At 46.1% G+C, this 16,920-nt stretch overlaps 1 protein-coding gene across 2 annotated transcripts in view; it reads right to left on the reverse strand.

Moving 5' to 3' along the window:
* Window positions 1–16,920, reverse strand: part of lsamp (limbic system associated membrane protein) — a 533,915-nt gene that overhangs the window by 402,824 nt on the left and 114,171 nt on the right. Inside the window, exon 1 of one of the 2 annotated variants that reach the window (XM_068584594.1) lies at window positions 8,314–8,502. The exons of the other annotated variant lie outside the window; for it this stretch is intronic. Coding sequence (XP_068440695.1) covers window positions 8,314–8,377 — 64 coding nt within the window. The 5' untranslated portion in view covers window positions 8,378–8,502. Of the gene's footprint in view, window positions 1–8,313; window positions 8,503–16,920 lie in introns of those variants that run through there. 2 annotated transcript variants of the gene reach the window in all.

A 16,920-nucleotide genomic window follows, 5' to 3' on the forward strand; every position in this document is an offset into this window, starting at 1 on the left:
ACATTACTGACCACGGCGGGAGGTAAGAAATACCTCCTGATGAAGCACTTTGTCACTGACGGTCTTTTGAAACCGGTAACGACTTCGTGCCCTCGCGGCGGGCAAATTTAAAGCACCGCCGCGGCGATGCGACTCATTAGTTTGTTTGCCTCGAAGAAATAAACATCCCAAATAAACATCCCACACTGAATCCAGGAAACGAGGAGGAATCCATAACGACGGCAAAAACGACGGTTCGCGTTCGGATGATGGGATGACGTGTGTTTGCGAGAGCGACCGGGCGTGCCGGTGCCATGTCGGGGAGAGGGGCGTCATCTTTTTCATGGGCGTGAGGAGAAGCAGCAACAGAGACGCCACTCGGTGATTAGCAGCCTCCTATAGCGACTGTGACTTCCACCTGGCAGGAACCAGCAGCAGTACGCCTCGCACCGCTAAATAACGCTAATCTACCGCGAGAGAGAGATGAGAGAATCAAGAGGATTCACCAACGTGGAAATGTGATGGAACTGAAGCGATAACACATGAAACAAATGGGATGAATGCACTGATCTCCGAGTGTGGGAGTTATTGTTAAAGACTGATGCATCGGTTAAAAGTCGATGGTAGCAGCTCAGCAGCTACGACGCCCGCAGACGTCGTCGCACACGCACCGATGAGCATCGTGAACGAGGAACAACAACAGTCGACAGACGTGATTGTTGAGCTGAATCCAACTCAAATAAAATGGACGTGGAATGTGAAAAGATCCTGTAGACGTGAGACGCGACACAGCGTCGCGGGCGCAGGAAGGAGAGGTATTTCATACCTCGAGTTCAAGAAAATGTGGAAGATGAGACGAGCGACATTGACCCCCCCTTGTCGCTATCACGTGAGGCCGAGCGGCCGTTTAGAAACCAGAGACTTCACAGTCTGGTTCAAACCAACAAATGACAGAATGAACCGGATGGTGTGTTCAGGGGCTGTGATGAGGATCAGAGGAAGATCTGCTTAACAATCCAACATCAGAGGAAGTTAGTTTGGAGTGACAGCTCGTAAATAACTGGTGAGACTTGGCCCCTTGTGGACATAATGTGTAAGTGTGTACGCTAAATGTGTTGCAGGGATCATACAATAGCAGGAGGGTGAAGAGGTTTAGACTATAATGATTAATTCATAATACATCTCCTACTTCCTGTATGTGACAGCAACATGTGTGTTTACCTGTGTTGTCCTTGTTCTTAGCTGAATGTACTTGTCTGTGTAAATATATTGTAGTGATGAAAAACCAGAATCAAATCCTGTGTATGTGAACACATGGAAGCCAATGAAGCAGATTATAATCATTAAATCTGATTATGCTTCTAAAAGAGCTCTGCTATACAGACCATGCAGGATATCCCTGATCCTGGACTCTGTTATGAAGAAGCGTTTAGGTAAAGTTCCCTGAGATCCACCTTAAAATGACCAGAATATAGTCATGATTGAGCTCACGCTGGTCTGGTGTAATATAATGTGAAGGTTATCACTGTGTCCGTGACTACAGCCATGCATCAAGCCGGAAGGAAAATAAAAACTCTTATTAAAATGTCAAAAAAAATGACAGAGAATTATCTTGTACAGCTAAATGTAGCTCGTCCATCCGTCCGGGGTGAAGAGGTGCAGGCTGTAACCGACTGATGGAAAAGACATTTAACGTGTCAGGTGTGTTGTTTGAAGGTGAGGATGAGCCTCTAGAGCAGGGGGGTCAAACATACGGCCCGTGGGCCGGATTCGGCCCGCCAGGGGGTCCAGTCCAACAGAAGAAGAAAAAAAAAGTTGTTTTTTTTTTTACATCAATATTAGCAGAGCTGGGATTCAAACCTGTGACCCTTCTGCTTGTAAGACAGACATGCAAACCATTGGTCCACAGTCGCAATTGATGTTATTGATCGATATTATTGTCCTAATGTCTGAATTTTTGGTCTTTATGTTTCCGGTTAATTGTTGACAGACCTTAAAACCGTGTTTATCACCCAGAAACCTTCACCAATGATCAAAACATAGAGAAATATTGTCGTTATTTCTGCACTATTCTGCTGTGATGTTACTGGTCCGGCCCGCTTGAGATCCAAAATGGGCGGCGTGTGACCCCCTCGCTGACATGGGTTTGACACCCCTGATGTAGAGGACCACGCCGCTCGATGGAGAAGCAACAAATCAACCGCTCGGTCGTCATCAGAGCCGCGTGGATCCAGACGAGCTGGCGGTCGACGACACGACTGAAGCAGCAGAGAACAACACAACGCTTTGACTGAACATCAAACAGGACTACACACACACACACACACACACACACACAGTGTCACAAAGCTCTCTTCATCCAGTGCTTTCCGCCAGAGAGCCCATTGAGGTCCAACTGTAAGCAGACTGAATGAGTCCGGATGCACCGCAGTAACACTGGACTCAACCACACTGCAGTAAACACACACAACGCGCTGGTTAAAGTGCCTTTGATGTTCGTCCCGACACATCCGATTTCTATATGAAGTCGCTGGAACACAACAGGTGTTCTGGAGAAGTAAAGTCTGCATAATCCTGCAGAAGACTTCAAACAACTCTTCATTCCTCTTTAGTAGAAAAAAAAAAATCCTTACTTTTGATTTCCCGACTGCGGAGCCTGAAGAGGAGATCGTTTGTGTTTGACCGCAGGAACCAAACACACACCTCCAGCAGTCTGTTGGTTTCTTTAATATGTGACAATGTGAAAGGTTCAGAGGACGACTTGACATCAAAAATACCTTTTAGGATCAAACCCATTGAGCGTATTCTTTCTCTCTCCACTTGTTGTGTTGTCGCAATCAAGTCTACAGTTAAACTCTCATGTGTCTGCAGACAGAAATGCTTCACGACAGAGAAATGTCAAAATGATATCATATCATTTATTATATAACTAAAGATATAAGTGCACTTTTACCCCAAAAACTTCACACTGTTAAATTCACAGAAGTTGATTCAGTGGCTTAACGTCCAACCAGTTCCCATTTATATCCCTTAGAAAAGTGTGTGTGTGTGTGTGTGTGTGTGTGTGTGTGTGTGTGTGTGTGTGTGTGTGTGTGTGTGTGTGTGTGTGTGTGTGTGTCAGCTAATCGGTTTCTTAGAATGGATGCTGCTGTGTGAGCAGACAGGAATCATTAAGCTGCTTGACAGCATCAATCTGGGCTGATGGGACCCTCATACTGGATGTAGGAGGGCTAAAAAAAAGAGGCACAATTTACCATGCAGACAGACACACACACACACACATCTCACACACAGCCTATGATCCTTTGCTGCTCTCCACTGACAGACTACCTGCCTCAGCCTTTTCCCTTCCTTCCTCCTCTTCATCCACAAAGTAGAGCATTAACTGTCTCTGGTAGTTCTGTTGACATAGTGCTCCACACAGAGACTGCTCTAATGCTGAGTGTGTGTGTGTGTGTGTGTGTGTGTGTGTGTGTGTGTGTGTGTGTTGAAGTAGAGGTGCTCTTACTCTGGTTCTGGAGATCTACACTGAGCTGAGGGGATGATGTCCGCCTCACACGGTCGCGGCAGTCTTCTCGGTCATGTTTGCAGGCCAGAGGGGAGAACGGGGACTGTTTGGTTTGATCGTCACGACGAGTGAAGCCTGTCCGGCTGAATGTGCGCTCGTTTCCACAACCGCGCGGCCAACTCATGCCGATTCCTCCCGACACAACCCCGCAGCTCCCTCGTCAGCTGCTGGTTGTGATCGTGCCGCGTACTCGAAGACAGTTCAACAGACTGGAAATGTACTGTTGGCGTAAGACCTCTGGTGTCTCCTGTAAACAAGTTAATCCAGTGATCAGCCTTCAGAGTCTTCAGTCTACGGCATCTAGCAGCATGACACAGCATCAGAGGGGCTTTTCTTCAACAGGATTACCTGTTTGAGTGACGGATTAATGGACACCGGATGCATTTAATGGTTGAACACTTAAGCCAAGCAGAAAGCCGTCTTCATGTAATCCTATAGAACATTCTCCCCGCTGACTTTTACTGTCTCTTAAGCACGGAAACAAACATCCAGGGGGAGCTCATGGAAAAAAACAAAAAAAAAACGAGCGAAGATAAGTTTTATCTCCAAGTTTTAAACGAGAGCGGAAGACAAAGTCAGACAGCGATGCGAAGCGATAATTAACGAGTTGACTTGTTTTACTGTATTACATGGAAACACTGACGGATCACCCGCAGTGCTTTGATTGTCGAGACGCACCAATGTTTCATTTATTTTGCTCGACTTTGTGGAGAAAGTTAATGAGAATCCAAACGGAGCAGTGGAAATAAAATGATGATTCACACTTCAGCTGCTGGTCTGGATAGAAGGAGACGGAGCATGTGGAACAATGATCGATCTGTGTGATTAAAACTGATGTTCAGCAGGAGATGAGCGCTTTGGTCAAACTAAAGTAGAAGCAGAGCTGATTAGCTACTTTAAAAAGAATGGTAAAAACACACGCAGATCAGTGTCTGTACTCATCAGCCTGCCCAAATATATTAATAATCCGGGCGGACTGGCCATGGGGGATGCCGGGGAAATCCCTGGTGGGCCGACGGGATTGGGGCCGGCCCTCCCTCTGACATCACCGGCACCGACTACATTCTGTGCTCCATATAACACGTTCAGTTGACTCTAAAACCCAAAGTCAAGAAATCACTGACTGAGTTTTATACTTCTGATTTCGATCTGTATTCACACTCGTGGTTTGGGTGTTTCTTGCAGGTTTTCAAAGCTTTTTTTTTGTGATTTTAGGACATTTTGCCTTGATTTTAATCCAGGATATCGCACTCGGGCAGACTTGAAACGTACATTTTTGGAGCAACGTCATCACGTAGCCTCGTGACATGTCAAGAGTACGAGGCTCAGACGCACAGACGGATGTATCCGGTCATTTTTCAAAATAAAACCGGCCTTGAGTATTTATTTTTTTCATTTGTTTTTTTTCTTCACTCTTTCTGTGCGACCCGATACCAAGAAGACGTTGCGTCACTCGCTCACAGACAAAGTCTTTTTTTGAGCGCAATTCAACTGCATGACACCGACACGTAAATCCCTTAAAAGGAGTATACTGATATTGTTTTTCATTCCCATGTGACTATTATGAACCTGGGCTGCAGAGTTAGTTCAGATTCTGTCACTCAACTTATTGTTTTGTCATGCAGTAACTCCCGGGCCACTTTTTCCCCCCAGTCCGCCCCTCTTAATAATCATGCTGTTCCTTCATTGTATCCTCGGTCTCCTGCTCTGGTTGCACTTTGACCAGCCAGCAGCAAACGGGGTCAACATCCAGACGCGTGGACGTGGAATGAGACAACACGTCTCAAGAAGCGCCGCATTGAGATGAGCATCGGCTCCCTTCATGCTTGTCATTTTTCAAAAAGGTAGGTCGTGTGCAGGCTGCTTTGGGAAAACGACCGCGGGGAAGACGAACAAAAAGTGAGACGGCTTTAAATCCCCAGAGCCGCAGAATGAGATGAGATGGAGGACGAGACGAAGTGGAGGATATAATGTGAGTGTAGTGAGAAGCGGGAGATGGAGAGGGAGGTTTACTGTATGTGTGATCTAATAAGAGGGAAGTTAAAGGGGAATGAAAAGACTTTAACAACTCGCTGAGAAAGGATTTAATGCGAGAGGTAGTGATGGGAATCTTAACTCTGGATCTTTTATTCAACTCCATTATGTTCCTTACTATTTCATTATTTAGTACCAAGTTTAAAAAACACACACACACAACGGGCAGCTGTAATCCAGGTCTGTTCTGGTGTCTGAGGCGACGGCTACGCGGCGTTTCCTCCCTCGTATCAACCCTCGGTCCACTCTGTGCCGAGCGTCTGTGCTGCTGACGGCAGGTTTATGTGCTGAGCTGCCGGGAAAAGTGTCACGCCGCTAAACAGTGTTGCGTTCAAGAGCTTCGGTGTGTTGTACAACAAAACCCACACGCCAGCACGAAGGTCATCGACCGTGAATCTGAAGAAGCAGTGAGTGTGAAGGCAGCGGCGGTTTATTTGTACCGCGCCTTCTCAACAACAAGGCGATTCAAAGTGCTGCACGTGAAACCATTGAACGCATCTAAACATGACGCAGAAGAAAACAGGATTTAAAAACAGTTAGGAACACATGTAAACAGTCAGAAAGCCCAAATAAGTTGCAGTGCCGTTCAAGAACACGATGCAGGAGTGAGATGCGGCGATTGAATCCGGTTGAGGTAAAGGAAACAGCAAACAGAAGAGTCTTTAATCTGGATTAAAAGCAGCTGAGGGTCTCGGGACCGGCAGCTTTCAGGGATCTTGTTCCAGATACGTGGAGCAGAAAAGCTGAACGCTGCCTCTCCGTGTTTAGTCCTAACAGGAAGTAGACGCTTCCCGGACGAGCTGGGGGGCCGGGATGGTTCATGAGGTAACATTCAGAGCTTTTTACAGCCAACGTCTCAGCGTTCAAGAGTCACCTCTGCTCACAGCGACACATTTTTTTCCAAATCCAGTATGATCTGGTGATTATGGAGGTGCAGTTGCTGTGAGGACAAAGTGAAGAACACCACTACGACGGTAAGAAGGAGGTGGAGTTGTATTCCTCTTGCCAAAAACCCGTTGACATGTACATATGCATATTTAATATGTATTATATGTTCCTAATTTACGCTCTTTAAAAGCTGATAGTCCTCTGTTCAGATTCAACAGTCTTGAATTCATGCCACTAGGTTGATAACATGACTAAACACACACAGTCAGGGAATGAAACCCTCCTGTAACAAACCAACCGCTCAGGAAGTTCATCAAATCACCCAAATATGGCGAAATAAACATCGAACAAAAGGTTTGGAAATGTGTGTTTGGTAGGTTATTTCCCTCATGTAGCAAAGCTTCTCGGTGATAACTTTTATATCGTTGGAACGCCTGTTTATTCCCCTTTTTAAAACGGTGCTCCGTTTGTAAGGCACGTGCATCTTTGGGACGAGCAGCACAGCTGAGGTTGTGGGCTGCAGCAGCAGAATCAGCTGTTTGGCATCGGCAGAGATGATTTGGCAAACGGCTCATGGGTGCAGCCCACGTCCTCCACTGTGCTGCTTCATCCCACAGATGCATGGTCCTTACACACGGAGCACCGTTTTAGAAAAGGTAAATAAATCAAACGGCATAAGAGTCATGACCAAGAAGCTTTTGTTACAGAGGAATAATCTACCAAACACGACTGTGTTCATTGCATTTTGTGGAGCTTTAAAAGGGACGCCATATGCAGATTGACAGGAAAGAAGTTGCAGGAGTTTAGCTTGTTGTTAAACACACTGTGATGGCCGCCGCCGGGCAGGAAGGCAACCTTTTGTGGAGCGTCAGGTTGTTTCACGACAGATCTCAGCGCTGCTGAACTTCTGGAGATCATCATCAGTGACTGATGACAGGAAGAGACAAGGGAGGAGACAAAGAAACTACATCTTCTCCTCCTCTTACCAGCATCGTCTCTCCTGCTCCATGTTTCCCACCACAATGTCTCTGCCTTCACCCACGTGTAACACACTCTCTCTCACACACACATACACACACACTCCACACTAACAGGCTCCTTGCCAGCATTAGAGCTGTGCCAACGAGAATCCAATAGGTCGAGACTGACTGATCCAATCTGCAACGTAGACATCAGGGGGTCAAAGGGAAAAGGTCACGCGTGAAGATGGAAGACATGATGGCGCTTCCAGAAAGGCTTTGAACCAATATCGGGGCATAAATACACGTATGTGGCACGTTGCACACGCCTTTGTTCCCATCACATGTGCCACTGAGCAACACACACACACACACACACACACACACACACACACACACACACACACACACACACACACACACACACACACACATTCCATCACAGAGGCCAGGCATGCTAAAATAACCACAAGCAGTGGGGCTGACAGCCTCCACATGTCTGGTCTCTACTACTCTGAGAGGAGACTCTATATCCTGAAGCTGTCAGCTGGACCCGTGCGCCTCTGAGGATGCTCTCTTCTAGCGCCACACACTGATGCTGCACGCGCACACACTGCTTGTCAGCTCAGCTGCAGCACACAACTTTATTTAGAGCTCTCCGGGAGTCACGGGAGATCTTCTTCTCCTGCATGTCAGGTGTTTTCAGAAAAAAAAAGAAAGGGGGAAGTCACTCCACGTACCTTCAGAAGTCGAGTCAGCAGCAGACGGACAGACAGACGCGCAATAAACAAGCCGGCAGCGGTCATTTATTTCCCCCACACACACCCACGCACACACACACACACATACAGACACACACACAATGCAAAAAGAAGGACCCCTTGCCTTGAAATCCCAAGAGGAGAGCCACGGCGGGGATCCAGACGGTGTGTATCCAGAAGTAAAGCATGGTGTCCTTCAAATCGGGTGCAACAAAAAAAAAAAGAGATTCCGCGCGCTCTCTCCCGACGAAGCTCTTCCGTCTCCAGCGGGTAAATTTCCAGAAGAGAGAGAGAGAGAAGGAGAGTGAGAGGGAGAGAGAGAGAGAGAGAGAGAAAGAGAGAGAGAGAGAAAGAAAGCGGCTGCGAATGATGAAGCCGAGCAGGAGGAAAGAAAATCCCCGGTCCTGGAAAAGCTGCTGAGCTGGAGACGATGTCACCGCTGCGTGCGCTGCTGCTGCGTTCACACGGAGAGTAGCGACCCCTACCGGCGCGCCCCTCCACAGAGAGATGGAGATGGAGGGATGGAGGGAGACTCCTCCACACAGAGAGAGAGAATGAGAGAGAGAGAGAGAGCTCTGTGTGTGTGTGGTCCGTGTGTTTCTACTACAGCAAGAGTCTCGTGGTTCAGCAGGAGGAAGCTGAACTCATGCCATGATGTTGTTCATGCAGCACCACGAGGCTTCACCTCCAGGCTCTCACTCCCATCTGCCTCTGGACATGCTGACTGATGGAGAGCAAAGAGCCAGTGAAGATGAGGAAGAAGAAGAAGAAGGGAACGGAATAAGGAAGCAAGTCACCTGTTGGTTAGTCAACTATTGGTCGCTGGGTTGTTTCTTTTCTCTTCAGGAATTAAACATTCAAACTCAGATGGAGTGTCAACAGTGGATGTTCACGTCTGGAGGTTGGAGACACGCGTCTCTCATAAACATACCACATAAAGACACGTTTCATGTCAGATAATAAATCTGCAACATTCACAGACACGATCCTGAACACAGACGACTTGCTGTTGTACTTATTGGCGTTTCCATTGGATGGAAAAGTACTTTGAACATGTATTTTAAATGTAAAATGTGTCTTCTCAGTATTGACAGTCCTTCTGGTGTGCTGCTTGGTCCCGTTTGTGCCACTATCTGTTGGGGTGAAGCGGGTGTAGTGTGCATATTGTGGTGTGTTGCAGCTCTCACAGAAGCTGTTGCTCTAGTTGTTATATTTCACTCCAGCTGGAGTGAGAGCGTCTGCACAACACACACCTTTTATAGTAATAAACCTCCACATAAAACTGATGGTTTTATCTCCAAATGTGGCGACATTAGAGCTTTAGGTATCACATTGTGTTGACGTCAGACATCTCTACTGTAGAAACACACAACATCTCCAAACCTGCTCGCGGGGCCGAACCGCTGCTCAGTGTGTCTTTACTAAATATCACAACGAATGGTGTGTTTCCACTGTCCATCACAGCATCAGCTATAATCATAAACAGCAGTGAGCAGCGGCAGTAATGACGCATTTCAATGTTTGACTGTTCTGGTCAGTGAATGTCTGCTCACAGTTGTCACTGTATCTAGTGGGCTTAACTCAGCGTCACAGAGGGAACAGTATTCACTGAGCTGCAGTCTAGATTTGTCTTATTGTCCCTTTGTGTTCTCAGTTTGGTTTTCCGGTTAGTTTCCACCTGTGACCTCACGTCACACGGGCCGTGTTCAGAGGTTTGTTTTGCATCCCCAACGCCTTCGTCATGACAGAAAAAGAAAAGAAAGCAGACGGTTAGAATCTCATCAACACACTGCGACGGAAGAAGTGAGACTTTTGATTGTCAGAGAAAGTTAAGTCTTGTTTCTTGGCGATCTTCATGAATTAGGACACTTCACAGACCAGCTCGCAGGCTGCTGGATGACATTCGCAGCATGAACACGTCATAATGAACTCACTGTAAGGTAGGCAGAAACAAGATGTATCTATTTTAATATGGCTTCATGCGACACACCGCGTGCATTTGCAAAATGTCCCACTGTAATGAGTCATTTGAGTGAAGAGAATGATTCGACATTAGCTAGCGCCGCCAATATATTTGCAGAATGCTGAAATATTGCCAGGGCTGGAAGAACGTATTCACATCAGATGATGCAAGAAACAAGGCAGATGTCCCAGTTTATTTTCGTCTGTGATGTCGGACATATCGAGACTTCAACCCTGTTGGAGAACACGTCGTCCTCATTACGTTCCCTCATTAAAGAAATGTAATGATTGACTTTACACAGTGAAGTCCTCTCATGCATCATCACACTGAACGCTTAGTTCAAAGCCCCTGACCTCCAAGTGTCTCCATTCATTATGAGGCACGCAGTGTAGGGGGAGGAGGAGGAGGAGGAGGAAGAGGAGGAGGAGAAGAAGAAGAAGATGGACAATAATAAGAAGAAGAAGGACGAGAATGAGAATGAGGTGTAGGAGGAGAAGAAGAAAACGAATGAGGTGGAGGAGGAGAAGGAGAAGAGGAAGAAGACGATGGAGAAGAAGAAAAAGATGGAGTGTGTTATCAGATCAGTGTTAGCGTTCATATCCGCCCCGTTTACGTCTCATGTTTGCTTTAAAAAAGTTTTGCGTTGCTATTTTCCCTGTTCCAGATCCCACATGCTCTCATCCAGCTGCATCTTTTCACCTGACCGAGAGGCGCTTCACCGAGGCGTCATGCGCTCACGCATATCACACCGAGCATGTGTGAGCTAAAGGTAAATGAGTCAGTTTAATGCAGGAAAGATCGGAAGGGTGTCGGCCATTATTTGTGTCGAATTATCTCCCGAAAGCCTCGAGGTCCCGTTGTCAGAGACCTTTCCTTTGACTCTCACCAGCTCCTTGAAGATGAAACGAGTCTGACGGTTGACTTTCCACCCATCAGGTATCAGGATACAGCTCAGAAAAGACCTGTATTGATCTCACTAAACACGACACCACATCAAACGGCACTCTCTCCACTCTGCGCCGCCGCCGCCAGAAGTGGATCCTTTACCGTACAGTTGCAGATCCTCTGTTCTACTTGTGTGCTTTGACGCTAATGACTCTTGGAGCTCCAGTTTCCTCTGCTGTTGTCCCGAATAGAGAGCTCCTCTGCCTATTTCCAGTGGCTCCATCCCAGTGGTTTCCATCCCCCCCCCCCAGCTGATTACCATGTGACTCTGCAAAGAGCGTTGATTTATGACGCTTTTCCTCTCATTAAACTTGAGCTCGCTGCTGCAACGCTGCAGCTCTCGGCTGGCACGCCAAACGTGGGAAAAGCTCATAAGCTTCATCTGCTGTCTGTCTTCTGGCATTAATGATAAAGAATACATAGAATAGTTGTTACCCAGGACAAAGGAGTTGCAGCTGCAGAAACTCAACACAACCCCATGGATATGATATATATATATAGTCATCCTTACGGCAGCAGAGATGTAGGAGGCGCTTGTGATTGCCTGTGTCTCGTCATTGCGACCTCATATTTGCTGATTGTTCTCACCGCTAACTGCACTAACTGCTTCACATACTTTTACATCAACGTCACCGTCTCTCCGTGACCAACGGAGCAGACGAACGCCGCAGTTCATCCAACGTGGGGCGCCGCGTCGCAGGCGGCCGGCCGGGTTTGATGAATCAAACTTTACCGTCGGCCTGTCGGCAAACACGGGTTCCCATCGTGTCACACTGACGGTTATTCATTGGCATCGAGTCCCAGGACGAGCTGAGAAACACACACACACACACACACACACACACACACACACACACACGGGGCCAGAGGACCGTGGAGTCGTCTTCCCGTCTGTCTCATTGACGTCCTGTAAGACGTTCTGCTTGTCGATAACTTCTCCTTTATTAGAAACAGCCCGTGACATCATCATCCTCAGTGACGAGTGGATATGAGGGGAATCTGTTGCTTTTCAAAGCGAGTCAGGTTCAGGATGAAACAAATGAGGAAATGGCAACAGAGAGAGAGAGACAAAGACATAATCAGAGACCACTACTGAAGATTAGATGCTCTGAACATATGAGAGAGGTATTGAATATGGATAAAGAGATTAATATGAGGGGTTTACTTCAGTCCAACCGATCCAGCTGAGCAACAAGAGAGAATTGTGCCAGTGAAAAGATGCTGACTAGTAATTATACACCGAAGAGAAGCTGAATAGTTTACACATACAATCGAAGTATCTGCAAGCTGTAAAGAGAGGAAGAGAAAGTGGGAGGAACGAGAGAAAGAACATTTTGTACAAATCTGACAAAGAAAACCTCTTTAGACGCGTGAGGACAGCGAGTAAGAACGAAGGGAGAGAGAGAGCAATGCAGAAATTACATTTTCACAATTTTTTATCCGTTATTAAGCACGATTAGTTCAGACTCCCGAATGAGTAAAAAAAAATATAAAAAATGCTCCGATAATATTTCATTTTAATATGTTCGGTTGGTTTGTATGAAACCTGTGAAAGCGATTCTTCATTTTACAAGTTTGGATGACTAAATTACTTTTTACACAGCTTTGATTATTCATCTGAAACGTTTGAGTTACTTGGTTTGTGCAATAACTAATGCAACTTTACGAGTCTGCGACCATAAGTCATATGAGTTAATAAGCGCAGAGAGACGATATTTCATAGCTGTGCTGAAGGAAACACACATTTAATCTCTGACGTCCGTGTCTCTCTTCCTGTTGTGAACCCAGCAGTGTGTCAACCCGTCGATGATGTCACGCGGTCCATCCGGCTGAGATAACTCACTGTTCCTCTGAACCCTTTAGTCCCCCCAAAAAATTAACAATCAAACCAAAGGACCATCAAATCTAACTCTGCCCTGGACCTCGAACACCGTCGTTGACTCTCAATTGATTTGTGGGAACAGAAACCGGTTCAGTCTGAGCTGAATCCAGTTCACAGACGGTCGATAGAGACTAAACCCTGACCGACGGAGCGTCTCCTCCTCCCTCTTTGTCCTCCTCTCTTCTCTCACTGCTGCAGCCAGTGGATTGTGGCGGTCGCCAGCTCTATTGAATGAAGTTATTACGAGCTAAGAACAAGAGACTGTGGTGAACTGACGTCGGACCTGCTCAAGGATACTTTGAAGAGAAGGGTAACAGACACGTTGGGTTTGTATGAAGAGACAGATCGAACCAATCACAGGACACAAGAGAGACATCCGTCCTGCTTTATAGATGAGATATAGAAGAATACGGAAAGATAGGCGAGGACAGGACCAAGGGCCGGACGCTGATGGGACACACATCTGAGTACCGGGGGCTACGCGGCCAACGTAAGACACATTTATATGCAGCAGCTTTGATATATCAAAATGAATAAAGTCTCAACAACACACACACACACACACAACACAGCCTTGAGGCTCTCCCGATGGAAGTCGAAGCCAATCTAATTTCTATTATCAGCTCATTTAATGTTCATTTTCTCCGTGTCGAACAGTCATCAGCTCACCATCTGCCGGACCACAGCGTCGATCCGCCCAGCAGACGTGCTGCGGTCTAATAGCATCAGACAGCTGTGAGACACGCAGGAACCCAAACTGCTCCGCTCCGACCACAGCGGCTGACCTGGAAACCGGACAGATTCCTTGCTGTCCTGATGCCACGCACACGAACGGAGACTCACACAGACACGGAAAGTGGCGGCAAGGGGCACTTGTTGCTCTGGTCCGTGTCGTTTCGTCCTCTGGATGAAATCCTAACAGCTGCTGTGTTTTACAAATCCATCCACGGAGGAAGACCTTGTGGAATATATTGAACCTTTCGTTCAATATATTACAAACTCAACAGGTGGTTTAAATCAACTTTGTCAGACTCTATCTGGAAATTGTTCTTGTAATTGTCCATTTTCCATCTTCCCTGGTTCCCTAGTTTTGTGAAATAACACACACACACACACACACACACACACACACACACACGTTGTGGTTGTGTGGAGGCGACCTTCACGATGACTGACGTCTCTCTGCTTGGCTGCCTGTCACTGACTCCTCAGTGTTGCAGGTCAGAGATCTATTGACTGAAGCTGGAGCTTCTTAACAGTCCACTTCATAATAAAACAGCGTGTACTGTGCAACAGATGCAGAAGAGTGTCGACCATCTTACTCAAACCCTCTCTGAGCTGCGGTGTGAGATCTAATCCTCCATCTGGGAAACTCTGTTGCGATGACGAGGTCGTACATTCTAGAATCCCAGTGTGATGTCATCGTGACATGATGTCATTATCTCCCCGCTTGACTCGCTCATTAACAGATTGAGTGATGAAGGTCACCTTTTGGTCGTGGCCTTCAAATAATGAGTAACGAAGACTGAGAGACTATTCATGACCTGACAGGTAGAGTCAGATGTTGTATAAGCAAGGCAGGAATTAGTTTGGAACTGTGTGTGTGTGTGTGTGTGTGTGTGTGTGTGTGTTGGGGGGATCATGCTCCCTGAATTCATTATATATGAACACAATGTTTGGTTCCTGTACATTTACACATGTTGAACCTAGAATATATGTATGTTTCTGACCTCATATCAGTTGTTTTGTTGCCTGTGTTTATTTTTTAATTTTTTTGTCTGTCACAACAGTAAAGGAGTATTATCATGTCCTCCAACGGCGCTCTCGGGTTGACATTTTGAATCTCAAAGTGTTCAATGAGTGACCAATAAAGGGTTAAATTCTGGCCTGGGGATGGAACGAGGGGGCAACATGTGCAGATTGATCCGTGCTCCAAACAAGAGAGGACATCTCCTGGCACTGCCTGCTGTCACTGGATTCCTGTCAAAACTTTGACAAATAATGGAGCCGCCGCTGTGTTGTTGGTGCTCCGCAGGTCCGGGACCCAAGTCATTGACACTCTGCTGGTGCAGTGATCCTGACAGCACTTGGCATCCCGCTGACGTAGGACGTGACACAGTGATGGAGGAGTCTCCGTCCTCCTGCCGCCGCGCAGGAGGGAATCTGCTCCGCGAAAATCGCTCGCAACAACAAAGGGTCATGTACTCGTGAATGTGAGAGGCAAAACACATGGATATCTGATCGTGAATTATGCAGATCTCAAACTAAAATGTCAAGTATAGCATGTGACTCTACCAACAACAGCAACACATCTCAACTTCATGCTACTTGTCAGTTTATAAATAGTCACTCACTCCCTTTCTGAAGGCCATGAACATTACATGTCATGTGTTTGCCGCTCACATTCACGAGTATGTGGTGAAGAGTACACCTCGTTATCGTGAGCTATTTTTACAATATACGAAGGAGCAGCCGCGTGCCATTCACTTACTGTCGTCGAGCTTCGACGCGTCGACACGATTACCGCTCGGTGTGACTTAATGTTCTATTTTTCAACCTTGACATGAACAGCGCTGCAATCATACAGCTACGTTGAGTTGTCTGATGTAAACATTCTCGTGGTGTGAACTTGTGAATGTGAATGAATGACCTGTATGACACGAACGGCGCACGAGCGGCAAAAATCATCGCACAAGGATGCTGAAGACAAGAGATGTTTGTGTCATTTAAATGCAGGTAAAGAGACGGGGATGTATTTGTTGCATTCGGAAAAGCCTCTTGAAAAGGAACGGGTGATAGCAGGCAATATAACCAGGTGTAATTAATATTGTATAATATATTATACATATAACATATTATATAGTTCCTATATGAATATACATGGCTGCATTGTGCACATATATTCTATTTCACTGTATACACACTACATATACTTTGCATTTTTGCACATTTCATTTAAATATATACATTATTTGTATGTAACTTTGGTTGCTGTTGCTACTTACAAACAAATCCCACACCTGGGAGTAAATAAAGTATCTATTAGGGATGGGACTCACCAGAAGTCCCACGATACGATATCATCACGATACTTAAGTCCCGATACGATATTATCACGATAATGCGATATATTGAGTGTTGCGATGTACCGCGATTTATTGCCTTTTTTTTAAAAACCGCAAATAGTTCCCTAAAGAAAAACTTTCCACAACAAAACATTTATTGATTTTATTATTCTAGGACCAAAATGTTTATAATTGATACTATATCGCCACGCAAAATATCGCGATACTATGTTGTATCGATTTTTTCCTCCACCCCTACCATCTATCTATCTATCTATCTATCTATCTATCTATCTATCTATCTATCTATCTATCTATCTATCTATTTATTCATCTTTCTATCCATCTATATTTATATATCTACGTCAAGCGGGACAATCATTAACTTGATTAGTGACACCGGTGTTTTTCCTGCTTTGACAAGTGGAATTGTGGAATAAAAGTTATTCAATGACACAGTTACAGTCTGATAATAAGACAGAGGAACACACCTGGCTTTGACTTTACCTGATGACATGACTCATCAGCAGCAGAGACCACATAACTCACTTCAGTCCCGACTCCCACCGTCATTAGTAAAGTTTGAACTCTGTGGTTTATTCTCTCCTCCCACCTCTGTATCCCTCTGTCCACTGCTGTCTTTACACTCCCAGTCCCTGCAGCTTTGTCCTGCTGCATGCTGGGAGAGAGAGCAGAGTGACCTCACAGAGCTCTCAGCAGTACAGGAAGTCATTATGCAGCACACAGGACCCAGTTCACACCAAGCAGGTGTGCTCTGCTGGCAGCTACCAGAGCTTGAAAGCCACACATTTCCACCTCCAGTGTTCCAGCCGGAGGGGGTTTTCTGTTTAAAAGATGAGTATCCAGTAGCTACTG

This window comes from Clinocottus analis, unplaced genomic scaffold, assembly GCF_023055335.1.
Source record: "Clinocottus analis isolate CAN_PGR_092001 unplaced genomic scaffold, fCliAna1.0.p SCAF_2, whole genome shotgun sequence".
Lineage (NCBI taxonomy): Eukaryota > Metazoa > Chordata > Actinopteri > Perciformes > Cottidae > Clinocottus > Clinocottus analis.